At 55.1% G+C, this 20,973-nt stretch overlaps 4 protein-coding genes across 4 annotated transcripts; 3 read left to right on the forward strand and 1 right to left on the reverse strand.

The window, feature by feature from the left end:
* Positions 1-528: 528 nt before the first annotated feature.
* Positions 529-3,139, reverse strand: JCM15063_002441 (uncharacterized protein; the record flags this gene model as incomplete). The annotated part of the gene is made up of 2 exons (XM_076677541.1): positions 529-2,744; positions 2,809-3,139. The coding sequence occupies 2 exons, from the start codon at positions 3,137-3,139 to the stop codon at positions 529-531; spliced, it is 2,547 nt and encodes an 848-aa protein (XP_076535239.1).
* Positions 3,140-3,579: 440 nt separating this feature from the next.
* JCM15063_002442 (uncharacterized protein) lies at positions 3,580-6,904 on the forward strand (the record flags this gene model as incomplete). Its single annotated transcript, XM_076677542.1, has 3 exons — positions 3,580-4,056; positions 4,121-5,295; positions 5,374-6,904. The coding sequence occupies 3 exons, from the start codon at positions 3,580-3,582 to the stop codon at positions 6,902-6,904; spliced, it is 3,183 nt and encodes a 1,060-aa protein (XP_076535240.1).
* A 909-nt stretch (positions 6,905-7,813) lies between these two features.
* Positions 7,814-11,176, forward strand: JCM15063_002443 (uncharacterized protein; the record flags this gene model as incomplete). Its single annotated transcript, XM_076677543.1, has 7 exons — positions 7,814-8,512; positions 8,589-9,471; positions 9,543-9,958; positions 10,048-10,082; positions 10,175-10,596; positions 10,663-10,688; positions 10,766-11,176. 7 exons carry the CDS (start codon positions 7,814-7,816, stop codon positions 11,174-11,176), a joined length of 2,892 nt encoding a protein of 963 aa, XP_076535241.1.
* Positions 11,177-13,683: 2,507 nt separating this feature from the next.
* On the forward strand, positions 13,684-20,973 carry UTP10 (snoRNA-binding rRNA-processing protein UTP10; the record flags this gene model as incomplete). Its single annotated transcript, XM_076677544.1, has 16 exons — positions 13,684-14,057; positions 14,126-14,791; positions 14,861-14,950; positions 15,006-16,693; positions 16,758-17,240; positions 17,307-17,434; positions 17,503-17,648; positions 17,714-18,000; positions 18,073-18,379; positions 18,443-18,593; positions 18,661-19,355; positions 19,415-19,497; positions 19,564-19,838; positions 19,917-20,270; positions 20,348-20,492; positions 20,573-20,973. The coding sequence occupies 16 exons, from the start codon at positions 13,684-13,686 to the stop codon at positions 20,971-20,973; spliced, it is 6,273 nt and encodes a 2,090-aa protein (XP_076535242.1).

Consider the following 20,973-nt stretch of genomic DNA (forward strand, 5'->3'; position numbering starts at 1 on the left):
TCTTCTCTTCGACTTTCGTCTTTCGTGTATGTTTTCTTTGTCCCCTTTTTTCTTAGCTTTGACGCCGCACTTGATTCTGTCTGTTTGTTTTCGCCCCTCCTATTGCTTCCCTTAATCGTGCTCGTCAATCTGCAAAATACCGGAAAACCCCTTCCATGAGACACTGTCCCCCTCTGTATTCTTATTCACGAGAGAGCCTTTCTCGCGGTCGAAAAAGAGTTGGAGAGAGCAAGATCGTTCTTGACTTGGCTAGCCTGTGCACTCGATTCGAAAACACATGACGCCAAAGAAAAAACGCTCGTCCAGAGAAGTGATAAAAGTAGGCAACGCCGACTACGGTCACCGGGGGGGGGTTTTTTTTTTCTCTTCTTCTGCCTGCATTGCTATACAACTAGGACTTCTCGACAGTCCTGGATGTTTGTCGAAGAATCATTAGACCCTTCATGCATAGAAACCAGAGTTTTTTTTTGGATACGTTTTGTCCTTTACAAAGTTTTGAATTTTTCATAGCGAATGTGTTTTTCTAATTCAAAGTAGACTAGGATCAAACATCTCAGTCGAATATGAATCATTCTCGTCTTTTGAAGCCGATGGAGGTGGTGGTGGAGGAGGAGGAGGAGGCGGTGGAAGTGGAGGTCGAGGAAGAGGTTGACGAGTTTGACCTCGATTAGGTGTAGGTACTGATTCAGCTGCATGCGCGGGTGCAGGTGCAGGAGGAGGTGGTGGTGGTGGAGGAGGTAAAGGCAGTGAAGGCAAACTCGGTAAACTCGGTAGAGTCGTTCCAACCTCAGAAGTCGTACTCGATTCTTTTTCTGGATCCATGACAGTCGGAGATTGAACGGGATCGGGTTCAGCAACGACAGCAGCTGCAACCTCATTAGGATCTAGCAAGTGCATTTCTGAATCTTGGTTCGGTTGTTGTTGTTCAGAAGGAGGTTGATCGACAGGTCGAGGTTGACCTGTCAAAAGCCATTCGGGGTACTCGAATTCGGTTCCTTCGTGGTTCTTCGGTTCGACAATGTTTGCGTCCGAAGTTGGGTACTGGTCGAGGTTTTGAATAAACGCGTACGGATCATCCATTTCCATCGTGGTCGTTGTTGTCGTCACATCGACATTCGTGTTGGCGGTTGGGTTCAGTTCGACGGCAGGACTTGCGATTCGATTCGCAGATGTGCTCGAACCGAGTTTCAACCTGATCCCTCCACCTCCCATACCTTCACTCGGAGTTGCTCCACCTGCAGATGGGTTTGTTCCCCCTTCAAGTTTCTGTGATGCCGAAGATGCAGGTGGAAGTTTTTGATGATGTTCACGTTGAGTCCATTCAACGTTCATACTGATCAACGCAGTTTGGCCAACGAAATCGTAATTCAAAGTTTCTCCTTTCGGTCCCATCGGTCCTGGAGGTCCGATTCGTTTCAACCTCGCAAACAAGGCAATGTTGGGATGCAACTGTTCTCGGTTCCTCGGATCGAATTGAAGTGGGAACGAGAGGTTTCGAGTCAAGTTTGAAACGATCGTAGGTACTGGAAGCGTTTGCGGGGAAGCGGCAGGCAAGATCGAACTTGGCGTCGAAGGGTGGTACGGAACCGGGGACGAGATCGTCCAGGGCAAATTCGTGTTGAATGCGTGAATTGTCGAAGGTGCGAAATCGGGGAGGAACCCAGGAGGTAGAGTCGGTTGTCGCAAAGTCTGAACATACGGGAGTGAACCGAACAACGAGTCGGAAGAGATCTGGAGTTCCGGGTGATGAGGGTCGTGACTGATGAGTGATGCCGCTTCTCGCCGAAGTTGTGACGGGCGCAAGTACGACGGTGGATGAGGCAACAGTGGTGCGATCGCGTTGAACGAGGCGAGAGACGAGGGCTGCACGGCGGGTGGTGACAAGGATCTGCGACGACGCTGCCTCTTGCTGGGTCGCGCACCTCCCTCTTCTGTTGTACCGCCCGCTGCGAACAACCTCGCAGACTGTCGATGTGGCGACGAAGGCGTCGGAATCACGTTGGGTGTCGCGCCTTCGGCCAAGATGGAAGCGACAAATGGCACGGGATCGGACCACGGATCTCGGTCGCCTCCGAGTGCGGTCGATACCCTGCTCTTGGACCCAGCTCCGGCAGCAGTGCCGTTTTGCCCCTGCTTCAGTTTGCGCTCGCGTTCGCGCTCCTTCTCCTCGCGCCGCCGACGTAGTTGGATCGTCTGGTCCGACTCCTTCTCCTTGCCTGGGAACGGAGGGAACCACGCAGGGACGTAATCGGGTCGATCTCGATCGTCTCTCCAGGCCGAGAACGGAGTGTACTGTTGGGCGAGGTGGGCTTCGGGCAGGTTGAACGACTCGGGTTGAACGAGTTGCTGATCGAGGATCGGTCTCCCCGCAGCATCGAGCGGATGAAACACGGAAACGGTGACATCTCCGGTAGCCGAGGTGGGTTCGGGTAAGGGCAATCCGAGCGCATCGATGATTTGGTCCGAGTCGTGTGCGGACGAGAGAATGTCGTCGATCTGGCCAAACAGGTCATCCTGCTCCTGCTTGATCGCGAACGATTCACGCGCAGGTGAGGCGGGATCGTCGCCCTGAACCGAGGTGGTCGGGGTTGATGCGCGCGAGGAGTCGGACTGAGAGTGCGACGGGGACGACGGCGGGATCGAGTCGCGCTCGAGGGATTCGAGCAGAGCAAGCTCGGGTGCAGACAGCGGACCGTACGATAGCTGCGCGAGTGGAGGTTGAGGCTCGTCGGGGTTCAAGTGGTCTGCGCGAGAGTAAGCGTAAATGAGTGCGGCAGGAGAGAAAGAGAGCGAGAAAGAAATGCGCACCTTGGAGGGCCTTGGCGAGCTCGCGCAAAGCAGCGGCGTCGTCTTCAGTGTCGCCGTCTGCGGCTTCGAGGTCGAGGTCAAAGTCGAGCGGATCGAGAGTGCCGACGCCGTACTCGTGCCACGCCTGCCCGACGTCCCAGACCGAGACGCGGTCGCGACCTGCATGGTTCGCGTGCCGAGTGCACGCAGTCGCGAGCGTGTCGAGGTACTGCTCGAGGAGGTGAGCGAGGGTCGCAAGGGCGTTCGATCGCGAGTGAGTGAACGCCGACGAGCGCGACACGATCAGCAGCGTCGCGAGCTGCAGCAGGTGACTCGGCAGCGCATCCGACATGCCGCACGCCGAGTGTGCTGGGGCTGCGGGTTCGAACGTCGAGATGCAAGCTTGAGCGGATATTCAAGTAGCGATGAGCGCGTTCTGAGACATTCTCACTTTGCACACCGGACACAGCTGATGGACTGCACGTACTTGCTACACCATCTTGAACGTTGGAGCTGCTGTCATCGTATTTCGCTGCGTTGTGTTAGATATGCCGCGATGCTGCCCCGCTGAGACCGCTGCGGGTCGCTCTCTACTCTCGCTTCCTACGTCCGACTCGATTCTCGATAGCACGATAGCGTGTGTGCTCGTAGGCTGAGCGCGTATCGAGTCTGCAACCCGACCACGGTCGCAAGTCCCTCGAGGAAAACAACTCACGTCATCTTGTTCGGCCTCGTCCTGCCGCATCCTCCGCTCGCCGCCTCCGCCTCTGCCAAGAGTACAGTGCTGGCGCCATGACGAGCAATGATCCAAACTTGTACGCCTCGGCATTCGCGCAATCGCGTTCCCCACCTGCGTCGTTCCATCCGATCTCGCTCCGCATCTCGCTCCAGCGCGCCCTCACCCGCGACCTCGCAGCCTACTCACACGAGCGTCAACTCGTCGAGGACCAGTACCTCAAATCCCTCGAACGTCTCGCCTCGCGGGCCGAGCCTGCCGTGTGGTCCCATCTCGATGCGTTCAACCTCTCTCCGATCGACCTCGCATCCCACCTCGGGCCCTCGCTCGAAGCTGTGCGTCAACAGCTCACGCGCGAACTCGAACAGACCGCCGCAATTCACCGTGACTGGATCAAGAAGCATCACAATCAAGTCCAAGTCGCGCTCGAACGTCAGCTCGACTCGCCTGCCTGGACCGAGTGGAACCAAGCCGACCGTGAACTCGCACGCAGCGTGACCGAGTACGAAGCCCTCGTCGACAAACTGTCCAAGGTGAATAGCCGCCTGTTCCCGCTTCTTGCTCTCGACCGTAGCTAACAAGTACTGTCGCATTCAGGCGCAATCGAAAGCGACCAAATCGTCGAAACCGTCAACGAAACTGCTCTCGACCCAATCGTCCCTTTCGTCAATCGGATCTCGCCTCGTCGAATCGCTCCCTGCGTTTTTGACCGAATCGCAACAACTCGAGCAGGACCATCTCACGTTTGTCAAAGAGGCCCTCGTCAAGGCGGGCACATTCACCGCCGACCTCGGTCGAGACCGCATGGAGCTCGGAGAACAGCTCGTCGTGAAAACTCTCGCGATCGATGGACCCGTCGAGAGTCAGGAGTGGGCGTTGCGCGAAGGCCAGAAAGCCTCGGCCTCGTCGAACGCGCCCGCATTCGACGCTGGCGAATTTGGGCTCGCATCTACTACGAGACGGCGAGAAGATTCGACTCTTGCCGATACTGCCTCGATCCGCACCGCCAACACCTCGACCACGACCACGACCAACAACAACAACAATCCTGGAAACCGGAACCCGCTCGAGGTCGATCCCGGGTATCAACGAGAACGAACTGCATCTCGCATGTCGACGTTGCCGCCTCCCGTCGCTCCGTTGTCGCTGCCAACTTCGCCCGCGATCGATCCTGAATCGGACGAAGCACCTCGATCGAAAGTGACGAAATCGAAATCGACGTTTGGAGGCAAACTGTCGTCGTTCCTAGGAGGAGGCAAGAAAGACAAGAATCGAGATCGTTCGTCGTCGATCCCGAATTCGGCAAGGTACTCGACGTTCGGATCTGGTTCGGCACCTCCTCTCCCCACTGCCGCTGCAGCTCCAATCACTTCGTCCCCGCTCACCAACAGCGAGCGAGACAATGCTGACGGCAACGCTCAAAGACCTGCGAGGATCGACCGCAGCAACTCGGGCGGGTCAGATTTGCTCGGAGGTGGACCCGGCAGTACGCACGAGTTTGATCAGTTCCAACACCGTCCTCTGACTCCGACCCAGCCTGGAACGATCGCGAGACCTGGAGGGGTTGCTGGTACGAGAACAGACTCGACGTTGGACGAATCTGGCAATGCGAGTCGAACAGGAGGGGTCGACAGTGAAGGGTTCAGTGTGCCTCCTGTCGGGTACGACCGAGCGATCGGAGCATCCGCGGGAGGAATCGAATCTGGAGCGGCGAGGAACCTGATGGACGATGAAGATGATGAAGAAGGAGACAATAGACCTCTCAGATCCGAGTGAGTTCGGGTCTTTCTCTTGCCACCATGTTCGTCGAGCCTTTCGAACTGATGAGAGATGGATTACCTCACCGCAAGCCTGCCCAAACTCAACATCCTCCCTATCCCCCTCTCGACGACAACTTCGTCCACTTCGTCACCCATCATTCCCTCACAAGAGTCTGAACAGGAGCGACTGAAGGCGCTCGAATCGATCAAAAACTCGCTCGGGTTGCCAACTCCTGCCTCAGGTGGAGCGGGAGGAGGGTTGAACCGGAGGTCTACCGCGAGAGGAAGGAGAAGCGAAGTACCTTCGATCGGCGTCAACAACCGACACTCGATGTTGCCATCGGCCATCGGCTCGAGGGCTAGTCCCACCTTGGGCAACTCGACGAACGGACAATTCCCGACGTCAGCAGCGAACCTGAACGATGATGATGTCCCGCTCGCAACAATCCAGCAGCAGCAACAGCAGCAAGGGAGTGAACCAGGTGTCTCTCGACGACGAGCTGCTCCTCCTCCCCCGCCGCTATCAACCTCTTCCGCTTCTCCGAGCTCTACGATCGCTCTGCCTCCTGTCGTACAACCTCAGCAAACTCAGTCTCCCACTCTGTCCTCGTTCAATCCTCGTGATACTGCACCCGCTTCGACAAAGGCCATGTCGATCCTTTCGAACGAATCGTCCGCGATCGGAGGAGGCGGCAGCGTGAGCGGGTTCGGAGGTCTCGGAGGTGGTTCGAACGGCAACGTCAGGACGACAGCAGATCGACGAGGGGTCGAACTGTTTGCTGGAGTCGTCGATCCGGGAGTCAGGTTCAGTGTCGTCGAACAAGTTCACGTGTTGATCAAACAGGGTCAAGTACAGAAAGTGTTGGTCACGGGACACATCTCGTGTCACTACACCCCTCCTCCTTCGACAAGTACGCCAGAGAGGGAATCGATTCGAACCGTTCGGTTGGGTAATCTCGAACGTGTCGACAAACTCGTACCCAACCCAGCGTTCGTCAAGACGAACCACGACGATCGAGAACGAGGTGAATACGAACTCGATCTCGAAGCGGTTCAAACTCAAAACGATCGTCAAACGACCACGGCTTCCGTACCGATCTTCAAGTACCAACTCTCGTCAAACTCGAACTCGGTTCGAGATTGCGTACCAGTCTTGATCAAGCCCGTATGGAGGTGTGAACCAAACTTGACGCGCATCATCGTTACCTACTCGAAGAACCCACAGTTCAGCCCGATCCGTTCGACGGGATCAAGTGCTTCACCATTTGGAGAACAGGACGAAGACGACGAAGATGAAATCGAAGGGTTGAAACTCGAGATTCCCTTCGCGCCCAGTTCGACTCGGATTCGTTCGTTCCAATCGAAACCTGCCGAAATCGGACGACAACTCGCTTCCTCAAACTCGCTCGAATTCTCGTTGCCGTTCGGAAACGGAAACGGAGCAAACCTTGTCGAAGAACAGAAGTTGTTGGTCAGTGTTCAGACGGAAGGAACTACGGCTCAGGCTCAACCGATGAGTTTGGAATGGACCCTCTCGAACCGATCGTTCGCAAACGTGTCGATCGAGGGCGTAGATGAAATTCGGACCGAGCTCGTTAGTGGCAAGTACATCGTCGCTTAAACCAGGGAAAATCCCCATCATAAACACACATAACATATTCTTCTTCTTTTGTGCCGGAACGTTTCTACTCTTTCATTTCCTTGTCTCTTTCTTGGCCTTTCACAAAAGTATCAAAACGCAGACCATGCTGTGTAATCTGTATTGCGTTGTTTTTTCTCCCTCTCGGGGAAAACCGAGGTGAAATCTCTGATCTTTGAACACTGATCCCGCTCAATTCAGGCTCAATCGTCCGGTTCCAATAACGGAAGGTTCGACGAACCTTTCAAGTTCGAGTGTCAGCCTCTCAGATCTCAGCCCGGTCTTATTTTCGGGTTCCAACGCGTTCGACGCGCTCGCGCCTCCGCTCGAACCTCTTTCTCTTCTCGTTCACAACAACTCTTTTCTCGCTCAACTTCACCTCGTTTCATACCACCTGTAGGCCTATCCAGCATCCGAATATTGTCAGCACTGGAATATCGCCAGGATCTAGCGCGATCGACACTGGACCTCCACTTTCGCGCGTTCCTCCATCAATCTCTCTTGCATCCATTCAGTCAGCGACGGATCATCATGCATATCGAAAGCAGTGCTACAGATGAAGTCAAACTCCCAAGGGTTACCAGGTGAGTTGCAAACCTCGCTCTCTAGTTCAATACGGATGTGTCGGGTGTTGCGAGGGTGGGTGCGGGACAAAGGGAGCCAAGGCGCCAAATTCAGCACGACAGTCGATACACTAGAACTCTAGAAACCTCGTTCGTGACGCAAACTCGGTCAGGTAGAAGAGGAGACTGACGGTTCTACTGCCCTTCCGCTTGGCACCTCCTTTCCTCCCCCTGAACCCTCGTTCTTCAATTCAGCACGACCTCTTCGTTACCTCCTCTCTCTCTCGACAACGTCATTGCCGAGAATTCTACAGCGTCACCTCTCGGCATGTCACCCTCGATTCCGTTCCCTGCCTCGCCGAGTACGAATTTCGCTCTTCCTCTTCCTCCAGCTCCACCACCTCCTCCTATATCGCGAACGCAAACTGCTCCCATGATTCGCTCACCACGAACGTCTCAAGATTCTGCTCGCTCGTACAAACGACTCTCGAACGCTTCGAATGCGTCTTCCTCAACAATAGGATCCCAACCTCGAATCCTGTTGAGAACTCGTCACGGTTCATTGCCTGCATCGGTCGTTGAATCGAGACACCAATCGATCGTGGGTACTCCGGCGGCAAACTACGAAGCTCGACAAGTCAAGGCGCGCAATCGAGTCAGTATCGCGGCGAGTGTCGCGAGCTTTGGTAGCGTCGAAGAAGAAAAAGACATCGATGCGAACACGGACGCACTGATCTCTCAGGCCTCAAGATCACCTATGATGCGGGAATCGAGCTTGATTCAGACCCGGCCTCGAGCTATCACTCGGCAGTCGCTCCCAATCCCCGGAAAGCTCCCATCTTTCGCAACGCATGTAGGCTCGTCCAACGCCGAGCGTGTGAATTTGGACGCGCAAGAGACTCAAAGCCGCTCAAGTCAAACCAACGTGCGGGATCGAGCCAAACGGGAAGAGCGGAGACGGAGGATTGCTGAAGAGTTGCGAGATACCGAGCAAGCTTCCGTTGATGTGCTTGAAGAGATTGACGAGGTTTATACAGACTCACCTGCGGCTCCTTGATACGTTCTTATATATGATAAGACTGACACTGGAGGATTTCCGACAGGTATACTACCAACCGTTGTTGCAACTTGCAGCCACGGCCGCCGCTTCCACAAACGATGTTCTCGTACGAAGAAGTTCGAAGCGTTACTCTTCTGCAGCTAGTTCGCCGACCATGTCACCACGTGCTTCGTTTCACTCCCCGCCAAGATCCCGGACGACGACAAGCGACTCGCTTTTGCCGTCGAGCTCCAGCCCGTCGCCCGACGTCTCATTGGGGACTTCCCCCTCAACCGCGCCCACGAGTCCCCCGACTCCTCCGATCGCAAATGGTGGACCGATCTTGAGCCGCAAAGAGATCAACGAGGTCTTTGCCAACTTTACCGATGTGCTCAATCTGTCGCATGTCATGATTCTCACCCTGAACGAAGCTGTCCCGGAGCGACCCTCTCTACCTCTCCCGGTCTCTCTCGTAGGATTGAGCCTTGATCGAGGCGAACAATTGGTCGGATCCATCGGGTCTCGGTTGAGCAGCAGCGCAGAAACCCTCGAAAGCCCTGTTTCGTTTCCACCCGGGGACGACCGCCCTCAGCTTCGACCCCGCTCTTCATCGACCGCCGCAGTGCCGATTCGACTTGGTAAGTCACTCTTACCCATCGTGCCGTTCTTGAAGCAATACTCTCTCTTTGTAGCGAATTTCTCGGGATCGCTCGCTCGACTCTCGACCCTCGAACATGACGGATCAGGACGTTGGCACGAGTTTGTCAAGTCACGTCAGCGTGTCGGAGGCGGTCAAGGTGGCAAGATCGGGCTCGCAGGCATGCTCCTCAACATTGTACAAAGGGTCCCGCGATACCGATTACTTCTGCTCGAATTGATCGAGTTTACGGAACACGACCACCCCGATTTGCGAGATTTGCGAACCGCGTACGAACTTGTCAATAGCGGTGCGTGTCCATCTTTGTTACTCCGTGCACCCTCAAACCGGATTCCTCATTTCGGCCGGTTGTTTGGTTAGTTGCGACGCATCTCGAATCGCAAATCGAGTCACACACGCACGACCTCGAGATTCTCGATCTTCAGCGCTCTTTCGTGAACCTTCAGGCTCCCCTCCTGTCTCCTGGTCGACGGCTACTCAAGTTTGGATCTCTGCGCAAGTTGAGTTCAAATGGGAAAGAGAACATACGACTGTTCTTCCTATTCAACGACCTCCTCCTACATGCAGCAGCAATCGAACAGAGTCCCGCTTGGGGGCTCGGCATTGCGGGAGTGCTTGCCTCGTCAGAACTCGAAGATCTTTCCGCGACTTCACTCGAGCAACATTCTTACCGCCTCGTCGACCAGTTTGAGCTCGAAGACGTAACGGTCGTTGGGACTGAAGCTGGAAATCTCAAATACGCGTTCGAGATCCTCTCGACCCACAAATCGTTTGCAGTTTACGCTGGCGAGTTTGCACCTCGATCCACACGCCCTTCTTCCTGTCTCTTTTTCTCGACAGCTGACTCATATTTGAATGTCGATAGATTATCTCGATGTCAAAGAGTCTTGGCTTGACGCGGTACGAGACGCCAAAGCAGCCCTAATGAGCAACCGTCGAACACTTCAACGAGCGACGATTTTCGAACCAATCGTCTCGCCTTCTCAAGCCAGCCGACGTGTCTCTCTCCCTTCGCCCATCAAGGAGCGATCAGCTTTTCTCACGAATGATTCACCTTTCAAGGGTCGCGAGTCGCCGGTGCCGGTACTAGGAACGATCCCACCTACTCCAGCAGACGAGATCCAAGCACTCGAATTTCCTCTACTAGACTCGACAGCGCGGTCTGAATCTCCTCAGGTTGCTTCCAGTACCTCATTTCCTACATCTCCGGAGCCGAGTCGACCCTCGAGACGTCCTAGTCTCGCTCGAACCCGGAAATGGAGCGAATTGAGACCTACCGATGCGCTACAAGCCGTTGCGTCGGCGTTCCTACCACCACCAGCAGTCGAAGGACTCGCAGATGATCGAGTTGAATACAAGGTGATCGAAACGTACCATGCTCCGGTGTGGGTCCCCGACTCGAAAACGGACAAGTGTATGAATTGTGGTGACTTGTTTGGCATCTAGAGGAGGAGACACCATTGTCGTTTGTGTGGAGCAGTCGTTTGTTGGGCTTGTTCGACAAAGGTGAGTTCGTGCTCAAAATTCTTCTCAACACCATGCTCGATTCCACATGATTGACATTTCTTCGTGTCTCTGAATAGTACTTCATTATTCCGGGTTACCTGTTGCATTTGAACGAGGACAGACTCGCATGTTCTTGCGACACTTGTTACTCGGCAGTTTTCGAAGATCCGGTACCATCATCCCGGTTCCTAGGTTCGACCGTACCTGCAACTTTCAGCCGTTCAACCTTGCAACCGTGTGTCGACAAGAATGCGACTTTGAACCGATTGTCCCGAAGGATCGATCCTCGACATATGCCCATTTTTGATCAAGATCCGACTGCTTCGGTAACCGCGATTCCGAGCGCATTCAAGAGAGAAACTTCCTCTGTTCGATCATCTTTCGGAAACGAAACTCCAAAGGACGTTGAGTTGGGTGATCAGAACCGTCGCCGGAGGGTGACAGCCGTCGGAACCTTACAGAACCTCCTCGATCATGTGAAACGTTAGCTGAAATCTCATTCGGTTTTCCTTCCTGTTTTTTCTTCTCCTCGTCGTTGCATCGGACCAACTACAGTACTGGCTGGACCTGTCTCAACTTTCCAAGCCGCATTCTCAGCGGCCGAAATGTGAGGAATAGAAATCCTCTGCAGGCACTTGAAAGCAGAGACTGCTCAACTGTCTATTCCTTTCTCTCCTCCTCTGTACGAATGGCAAGAATATACGCTCTTTGGGAATTGCAGGAGCAAGAAACGAAGGTATGAAAGAGAGAGAAACGAACAGAGGAAATCATAAATACGTAAAAACTCGTCTCGATATGTACAAATGAAGCGTGCGCGCTACGGAAGATCAAGATTTCGCATTTTGCATTGGCACGGCAAAAGGTAATTGAGATTCTGCGAAATCAACGATTTCGTCGTCTCGCCCGTTCGAGAGCTGGAAAGAAAAAAAGGTGACCGGCATCAGTGTCACGTATTACTAGGGAATCGTGAGGCAGGTGTCGAAGTGGATGCAACTTACCATACATGCACAAAGCAGTCGTCGCGATGATTTCGAGTTCGTGCAAGGAGTCGTTCGAGATTCTCAGGATCCCATTCTTGCGAGACCAAGTGTGCCTCTCATTCCACGTCGCGACAATTTTTTGTTCGTTCGGTACTGAAAGGTCTGCAAGCTGTTTGCATGTTTTCGAAGGGATTGGCCTGGTTGAACCAAATTATGCGAGAACAAGTGAACATTTTTGGGAACGTACTGCCAGTGATGTGCCGTGGCCCGGAAAACCTTTTCGAGTAGGACATTATTCTTAGCTCATGAAGGCATTCTACGATTCTGAACAAATAAGAATGTGCTCACCAACATTCTTCCATTTGTAAGGTGTTCCAGAAACAGGCGAAGTGAACTCGTGCGTGACCGACATCAACCCGGTACGCACACAATCGGCATCGCGTCCGTCTCTGTAATCATTCAACCCCAGCTCAATCAGCACAGCAGAGGGGGCCAGCATGAGAAAAGGGAACTTGCGGCAACGAGATCTTGAAAGACTGGCTCAAGGCTCCTTTGCGACCCGAGCATACAACAGGGCCTTCGGGACCTCCCGCTTTCAATTCCGAGTTCCACCCGAAACCTGAATGGTGACTGTAGTAGAACCTGTTTCGGAAATCGCGATTTCAACAGCTGATCGGGTTCAGTGACTGCCACTCGAGGGTTGCTTCAAGTTCAGTTGAGTTGATTTACATGATGTGTTCACCGTCTGTAGTCAAGATTTGATCCCTCCCGGTCCAACCTTGCGAGTGACACTCGAGTTCGAGAGGCGGTACCGGCTGCCCATTCTGTTGTGAATTCAAAGTGAGCGCTGAATCGGATACCGGGTGTTGGCCCATGATTTATTGATTATGTAGCTTGATGCGTCCAGGCGGAGCAATCGAGATGAAGAGAGAGAAGAATGTCATGTGGGGAGGCTCGAGAAAAAGAGGGCTCTGAGCGAGGCGGTGCACGTGCTAAGCCCCTGTAAGGGGACCTCGTGATGGCCCGGGCAAATCGATGACGTTGATAGTCTTGTGGACCTTGGGTCACGGTGGTCAAGTGTCTGCTGTATCCATCAGTGCTTGATGCCCCTTATTTTATACAGAGACCTCTTTGCGAAATCGAGCTACAATCCGGAAACAATAGTGCTTCAAGCTCGGCTCTTGACTGCATCCTCCTCGCGTCGGTCTTCGTGACGACGTTACATCAGCCCTGAGCGATTATCTACCAGTCCGATACGCCTTTTTCAGTGTGCTTCTTAGGAGAACCCCGGCAGTTTGTCCGGATTATAGTAGATCGAGCGTGAGCTCGAGGGTTTCGTGCACTGGCTCCGCTCTTGACTCGCCATTAAGGACTTTGATTGACTTCAGAGCAATTCAGGAAGAGCATAGGCAGTGACGATTATGCTTGGTTGACTCTCGATAGTAGTCAAAACACAGAGCAAGAGAGCAGACGAGAGGTGCAAAGAGAGCGCAAGCAGCAGTCAAGCAGCGGTAGGCCTAATGTAGGACCTGCGGGTAGATCATGATGCTGTCGGTGTATGCAATCGGCCACGGCGAGACCCAGAGGCCGACAATGAGCGTCCGCTCAAAAGTACTGCCAGGTTGCCAAGTCTGCCGGCACTCATCTGGCCTTTGCTGGATAAACATCATACTCTGGTCGTGCTTTGTTCAGAGATCGATGCGAAAGGAGATTGGTCGTCGTCGTCGAACCCATGTGGATGTCTGGCTACCGAGATGAGTCCGAGGATTCTCGCGGAGAGCTGTGCAGAATCAGGCGCAAAATGCCGCGTCCGTGCGACTCGATAACGGGGCAGTAGGAGCGGCATGCGATTTGTGACGGTTGCGTAGCCAGTAGCAAGAGCGAGAGCGGGACAGGGGGTGAAGATCAAAAGAGATTCGCCGCTCACTTTTTTGCGCACCTGCTTCAAGTGTCTGCATCACTCGCTCGGTCTCTCCGACTCATTGTTGTTGCGGTAGGATCAGGAGCTAGGCACAATGTCTACCTCTCTGGCGCAGCAGTTGGCGGCGCGCAACACGCTCGACTCTGCTCGACTCGCAACTCAACGATCGATCAAGAACCCGCCTTCGTTCATCTACACCGCTCGCCATGCCGCCACTGTCTCGACTGCCGACTTGCACAGCCTCGCCGTCAACGCGTGGGAGCAGCTTGCCGCGATCGACTCGTGGTTCGAGGACCACTTCAAAGGCATCCTCGGCGAGCAGGCGAAAGGACTCGACCGCACCGGCTTGACCAAAGACGAGAATGACAAGCTCAACGTGCTGCTCAACAAGACGCTGCGGCATCTGGGCAGGCACATGCTTCTCAAGCCCGCCGGAGTCGTCCTCGAATGGCTAGTACGAAGGTTTAGGTACGTCTCGCAACCGACTGTCTCTGTGCGAATCGCGCTTTGTCTGACGGCTCTGCACGCATGTTCAGGGTACAAGACTTCAACACGAACGCGCTCGTTGCCTTGTTCCTGCCGTACCACTCGACGCCTCACTTCCCTTCGGCGCTCAACCTGATCACCGAAACGACTCTGGCCGCCGGTCCCTTCGCGCCTCTCGTCATTGCGCGCAAGTCACTCGCTCCGATTGACCTCGAGGACGTGATCGCGCTCTTACCGCCAACTTCGACTTCGACGAAAGCGCGTCCCTTCCTCGACTCGCTCCTCCACCTCCCCCTCGACTACCTGACCCACAACGAGAAGCCCCACCGAGCCCTCCTCGGGTTCTGGCTGCAGGTCGTTGCAGGATACCTCGACAAGGTTGGACCGCGACTTCCAGATGGAGAGCGCGCGGCAGTACTCTCGACCGTTCTCGAGGTCCTCCGTTCGGCTCGAGCCGTTCCGGACGCCCTCATCGCGAGCTACATCCTCGTCGCTCGCTTTGCGATGCACCACCCGTTCGATGCCGAGACCCTTCGAGTTGTGCTCAAAGGTGTGGTCACGAACCGCGCCAAACGGGAAGTTGCCGACGACGAGACGGATGCCGCGCTCGTGACGACTCTTGTGGTCATTGCGCAGTTGGGCGAGGAAGAATTATCAGTGTCGGATGGTAAAAAATTCCTCGGTGGCAACGGATGGAAAAACCTGCTCAAGATCGAGTATGTTCCGACCTTTGACTGTCCATGCGCTGCGATCCGGTTTGACTGATCGGTTCTTTCGCGACATAGCAAACTCGACGAACTTGTCGTTCAGCTAAGCAATCAGTACGACGCGACCAAGTTCATGCGTCCTTTCTTGCAGACGTTGGCTGAAGAAGCGTAAGTCTGCCCATGCGCGTAACTTACTCCTAACGAAGCTGACATACTTCGACAGTCTCGTTTCCGACGAGTGCCTTGCTTTGCTCTCGTCTGTGCTTGTTCCCCGCGCTTCGCCTGCGCTCGACTCGAAAGCCGTCCTCACGCTCCCCCAGCCGATCATCTCTCACCTTCTCGCGTCCTGCTTTACGGCCATCGTCAATTCGGAATCTGCTGAGCCCACGGTGTTTCAAAAGCCTCTGTCTCTCATCTACCAACGTTACCCCATTATCTGGTCGGCCCAGACAAAGGAGTTCTCGACCAGGCTGCAATCCTCCAACGAACAAGCTCTGCCTCGACTTCTCCAGGCAATGAATGCAGTTCTCGGAGGATCCTCGCTCAGTGCCGATGCATCGACGGCTCTCGCAATTTCGTCGTCTAGTCCCGACGTGGCAATTCGCGTTTCTGCGCTCAAGGATGTCTTCAAGAACGCCGAGGATATCAAGGCGAACGGGAACGACTTGTTCCTCCGAGACACCATCCTCGCTCGCCTCAGCGAACACGATCCCGAAGTCGCCCGTGTTGTTCTCGCGGACGAGTATCGCTCGATCGTCGAAGCCTGCCTCGAACCTCGAGAGATCTTGGCTGCAGTGGAGAGCCCGATCAAGACTGGCGATGTCGAATACCTCAACATTGTTCTGCCATTCCTCACGGGCGCCTTTGTGTCGGCGCATTCGCAACTCGCCGACGAAATCGTCAAGAACATTCTCTGGCCCCGTCTTCTCGCGAGCAAGGCCGAACTCAAGGCGAACGGCGCAATCTTGAAAGCGCTGCAGGGCACCTCGCTCGAAAAGACCCACCCTTGGCTCAAGGACATCGGCTCTACGTCCGCTGCCGAAGGCGTCGAGATCAACTCGAAAGTGGTCGACATTCTCGCGCGCAACTTTGCCGCCCTCTCATCCGAGCAGCAAGATGAAGCTGAGGCGTTCCTTCTCGCCCAACTCGCTCTCCCGAGTCCGCCCCACTTGGCGCTTCTCGTCAGTCAAGCATACGCCAACAAGGCTGCTCGTTCACGCCGTGTCGCATTTGCCCAGGCCGTCCTCGTTGCCCTCAAAGTCGAGCAACACGGGCTCTCAGGTTTCAGCGCCGCGCAACCGGACAAGCTCTTCACCGAAGCTGGATTACTCGAGCCCACCCTCCTTCAAAATGTGTTCGTTCACCCGACTGTTGCGAAAACGGTGCGTCAAGTCCGAGCGGCGTCCATTGTTGGTGTCGTTCAGGCGGTCCAGCCCGTCAAAGAGGCAAACTGGAGTTGGCTATCGACTTCTACCCAGGACGCCGTCGTTGCGGCCTACCGAACCCTCTGCGTCACTATCTACCGCGTTGCCCACACAAACTCGTCGACTCCAGAATCAGCTGCGCTTGCAACTTCGCTTTTGGCGCCCCTGTTTACCACGCTCGTTGCCGACGATGTCGTGGCATTCCTCGCGAGCATCTTTTCGTCGTCGCACCTTCTCGAACTTCGCTTGGCTGCGCTCAGAGACAGTGCTGTCTTTATCGACGTGCTCTCGACTGTGAACGACAAGAAGACGGTCGATTGGCAAATCGTTGTACCTTGCTTCCTTTCGGCTCTTGGCGACGCAGAGAAGAAGATCCGTGTCGAAGGTCTCAAGGTTCTCGAGAAGATCCGCGATGTTATGGTCGCGAAAGAAGGATCCAAGGTCGGAACCGTCTATGGCCGCGACCATTTCTACGGACCTACATCCTGTAAGATTCTCGGCGTCTCGACCGTGATCAGAGTATAGCAATTGACATGATCTTTGATTTTCAGCTTCGCTCAAATACCTCGACGTTCCCGACCTCCTCGTCTACCTCACCAAGGTCCTCTCGTCTCGTAACGAGATTAGCCTTTCGCCTACCCATCTGTCGCTTCTGCACTCGACCATGCTCGACACGAACGATAGCCCCTCGAAGAAGAAGAAGACGACGTTGTCCTTCAAGGTTGCCACTTTCCTCCTCGCTCATGTTGCTGCTTGGCAGTCGCTCTCTGCACGCGTCAAGCTCCTCCTCGCGCTCGAAGGTGTCAAGGAGAGGGAAAAGGCAAACGTTCTCGTTCAGCTGGTCGACGAATCGATCACGCTCGGCGATGCGGGCCGCACTCTCTTTGTCGAACTCGCCAGTGATGAAGAGGTTCAGACGTATGCCAAGCTTCTGCTGCAACCCTACGATGGTGTCACCCGCAAGTGGCTCGAAGCCGAAGATTCGTCGGCGTTTGCCGTCTTGCTCAAATCCATCGAGGTTTCCGATGCTCGAGGTATGCACCTTTCCCTCTCTCATGCGTTTGACGAGGAGTTCGAGTTGATCACATCGAGTTGTGCAGGCCTCGGTGCTTCCATCCGCAAGGAAGCTCTCCGTCTTACTGGAACCTCGGTCTTCCCTGTCCTCAAGGGCGAGAACCGAATCGAGCTCTTCAAACGTCTCGTCAAGCTTGCCGTTGCTTCTGACGCAGTGAGTCGGATTCGCTCTCTCCATTGACATTCGAGCTGCAACTCATTTAGCTTTGTCACGTCGACCAGCGCGTTGCTCCCGATGTTCTCGCCTGCATTCGGCTCGCCAAGGCAGACACTGAAACCGTCACGGCATTCCTCAACGACGTCCGTGCTGCGTTTGCCGGTCCATCCCAAGCTGTCAAGGGTTCGAAGCGTGGTCGCACGTCGATCGGGTACGTTGTGATCCACGGGCTGATCCTTTGATAGTCGATTTTGACACCCCAGTTGTCTTGAGCAGAGGAGCGACTTCCAGCAGTGCATCCCGCACCGAACGATTGCCAGAACTTGTTGTCGTTCTCGAGTCGATAGATTTCGCCAGTCTCGCAGCTTCGCACGGTCTGCTTCTAAGCCTCTTTGAGCTCCTGGCGAGTCTCGTCGAGGTTCCCACCGCGAACCAAGTCGAAGTGCAATACCCTGGACAGCTCCTCTTGGGAGCTCTCGGTCGGGTCGTCGAGAACGTTCAGCCGACTTCGGGCGTCACGAGCGAATCTATTCGAATGGCTCCTGTCCTCGACTTTATGCGATGTAAGCTAGCTCAGTCAAAATATCGTGCTTACGTTCGTGTGCACTGATGCGCTTTCAATTTTTCGGTTTTAGCTTCGGTCAACCCTCAAACGTACCACCAGTCTCTCCTCTTGCTCGCCCAACTCGGCCCGCTCGTTCCGGATCAACTCGTGCAGAACATTATGCCAATCTTCACCTTTATGGGCGCAAACGTCTTGCAGCGTGACGATGCCTACAGTCTCCGAGTTGTCGACCAGACGCTCGAGAAGATTGTACCCCCGCTCGTCAAGGCTCTTCAAAAGACCGCTCGTGGTCGAGAGGCGCTCGTTGTTGACCTTAAGGAGCTGCTGAGGGCTTTCACCGATGCTGCTGTGCACGTGCCTCGCCACCGCCGAATCAAGTGAGTTCCGATGAATGTCTGGTACACTGTGGGCTTTTGCTCATAGCACTGCTTCGCGTGTAGCCTCTTTGTTCGGTTCGTCGAGACTCTTGGTGCGAGGGACTTTTTGTCCCCTGTCACCATGCTGCTCGTTGAGCGAGCAGGCAAGACGCTTGATGAAAGTGCTCTGCCTGTCGCTCTCCTCGAGAACTTTGAGGTTGACGCGCAACTTGGCGTATGTGGTTTTTCCCTCTCGTCCGCCCCTGAGCATGCGACTGATCAAACAAATTTGATATTTGCAGGCCGTCAAGCAAGTCGTCGAGGAACTCGCGCGACTCGTCAACCTCGAACCATCGTTCCTCGACGTCGAAGGCGGCAGCGGTGCGATCGCGAAGGAGCTAGTGGTCACGCTCTTGACGTTCCTTGGATACGCTCTCGAGGCCAAGCAGCTGACCAGCAAGATCGACTCGGCACGCGCTGCGGGCGATGAGCAAGTCGATACGACCTTGTCCGAGCTCGTCCGAGGCCTGCTCGACTTGTCTTCGGCTGCGTCGCCTTCGTTGTCTGCCGAAGACCGAGAAGATATCAGCGCTGCCGCCAACTACGACGTCAACTCGACCATCGCCCTCATGTCGACCCGGTCGTTCGCCGATGCGATCCTCTGGCTCCTCGATCTTGCTGATCCCACAATCCAGCCACGCGCGTTCGCTCTCCTCCGAGCGCGTCTGCCAAACGTCAAGCCTGCGCGTCGTTCGGAGATCTCTTTGGCGATCACCACCGTCGTCGAACGCATTCAAGCTGTTCTCAAGGGCTCGAGCTCCGATCCGGTCGCTGTCGATGAAGCGCTGCAGACGCTCAGTGCGATCGCAGACTCTGTCTTGGCTGAGGAGGATGCGCTCCTTGCCAAGACTGTGCCCGACCTCATCGAGGTGGCTCGCGATGCCAAGCGCAGCAAGGTTACTCGCTCGATCGCGCTCGAGATTCTTACCAAGCTCTCGTATGTCTGTCTCGCTCGTTCTCCTGCCTTCAGAACGCTCATGACTGCTTCAATCCCAGGAACCGTTTGGGCCCTCGCCTCATCCCACTCGTATCGAAGATCGTCCCCTTTGCACTCGACCTCCTTCACGCTCAAGCGAAGGGTAAGTTTACTATCTCCATAGGTGTATGAAGGAACTTTTGTCTGACAACCCTGTGATGTTGCTCAGCTGGAGTCGAGGCTGCAACCCACCTTGTGGTCGGCGCGTTCGAGACTCTCGAAGGCCTCTTCTCCTCGGTACCCGTCTTTATCGGAGGTCAACTCGACAAGGTGTTCACCGCCGCCCTTTCGGGCGATATCATGGCGCTCTCGTCGGGCAAAAGCGGTGCTATCCCGAAAGCAAGGGCGGCACTCTTGTCGACTGCCGCGCGCAAGCTCCCAGCCAAGACTCTGTACCCTGCGATCATTCGACTCCACGCGTCGCTCGATGGCAACACCCGCGCAGTGAGTTTACAATTGTCCCGCTCACCATATGGGTGGCTCAAAAGTGCCGATTCTGACTATCACCTTGATGCCGATTAGCCCATTCTTGGTCTTCTCGACTTGCTCACCCGTGCCCTCCGTCACGGCAAGACTCCCGACATTGTCGAGAACTACCGCAGCGTGTTTAAGCTGTTCTTGGCCGTGTTTGACATGCGTCGGGTGCACTCGGCCGCGCTCGACGAGAACGACATTACCTCGATCGAGGAGAACGCACTCGGCGCGTTCGTCCAGTTTATCCTCAAGCTCAACGAGCAGTTGTTCCGTCCCCTGTTCTTGCGCACTTATGACTGGGCCGTAATCGAGCTTGCCGACGAAGCCGACGCGCAGGAGGCGCTCTCGGCCAGACGAGTCGTCTTGTACAAGATTGTCGATCGACTCCTCGCACAGCTCAGGGTGAGTCTACTAGTCCTGTGTTCAGCGATGCGATATTACTGTTACTGACTCCAGTCGGCCTGCCTCGTTTCTTCCAGTCCATCTTTGTGCCGTACTTTTCGTTCATGCTCGACCAAACGACCGAATTGCTCGAGGCGTTTGCCAAGGGCGATTCGACCGACTCGACTCTGTGGGCCGCGGTCGCCTCTGCCCTCACGAAAGCGTTCGACCACGACGAGAATGGTGAGCGCGGTCCCTGCATTCTTGCTTGCTTGAACCGCTACTGACCTTGTGAGCTTGCTTTCGCGCGCACGTGGTTTCAGGTTTCTGGTCTGCGCAACGTCTCGCAAAACTGTCGTCGCCCCTCGCACACCAGATCGAGGCGCCGAGTGGCTTGTTCGCCATGTCGAGCTACCACACGCTCCTGTCTTCGTTTGTCGATTTGCTCGCTTCGCACGAGTCACACCTCAAGGCGTTCAACTCGCAATTCTTGCACTTGACTCGATCGGACGACCTGTACGTCAAACGTCAAGCGATCGACGCGATCGACCAACTGTGGGACACGGTCGGCGACGGTATGCTCGGACTCGTACCCGAGACGACGCCGTTCTTGGCCGAGGCGAGAGAAGAGACCGAAGGTGGGGTCGAGACGGCTACGAGGGCTCTTATCAAGCGTATCGAGGAGCACCTTGGCGAATCGCTCGACGAGTACCTCGAGCAGTAA

Source organism: Sporobolomyces koalae (assembly GCF_050403365.1).
Source record: "Sporobolomyces koalae JCM15063 DNA, S_koalae_JCM15063T_v1_ctg9, whole genome shotgun sequence".
Lineage (NCBI taxonomy): Eukaryota > Fungi > Basidiomycota > Microbotryomycetes > Sporidiobolales > Sporidiobolaceae > Sporobolomyces > Sporobolomyces koalae.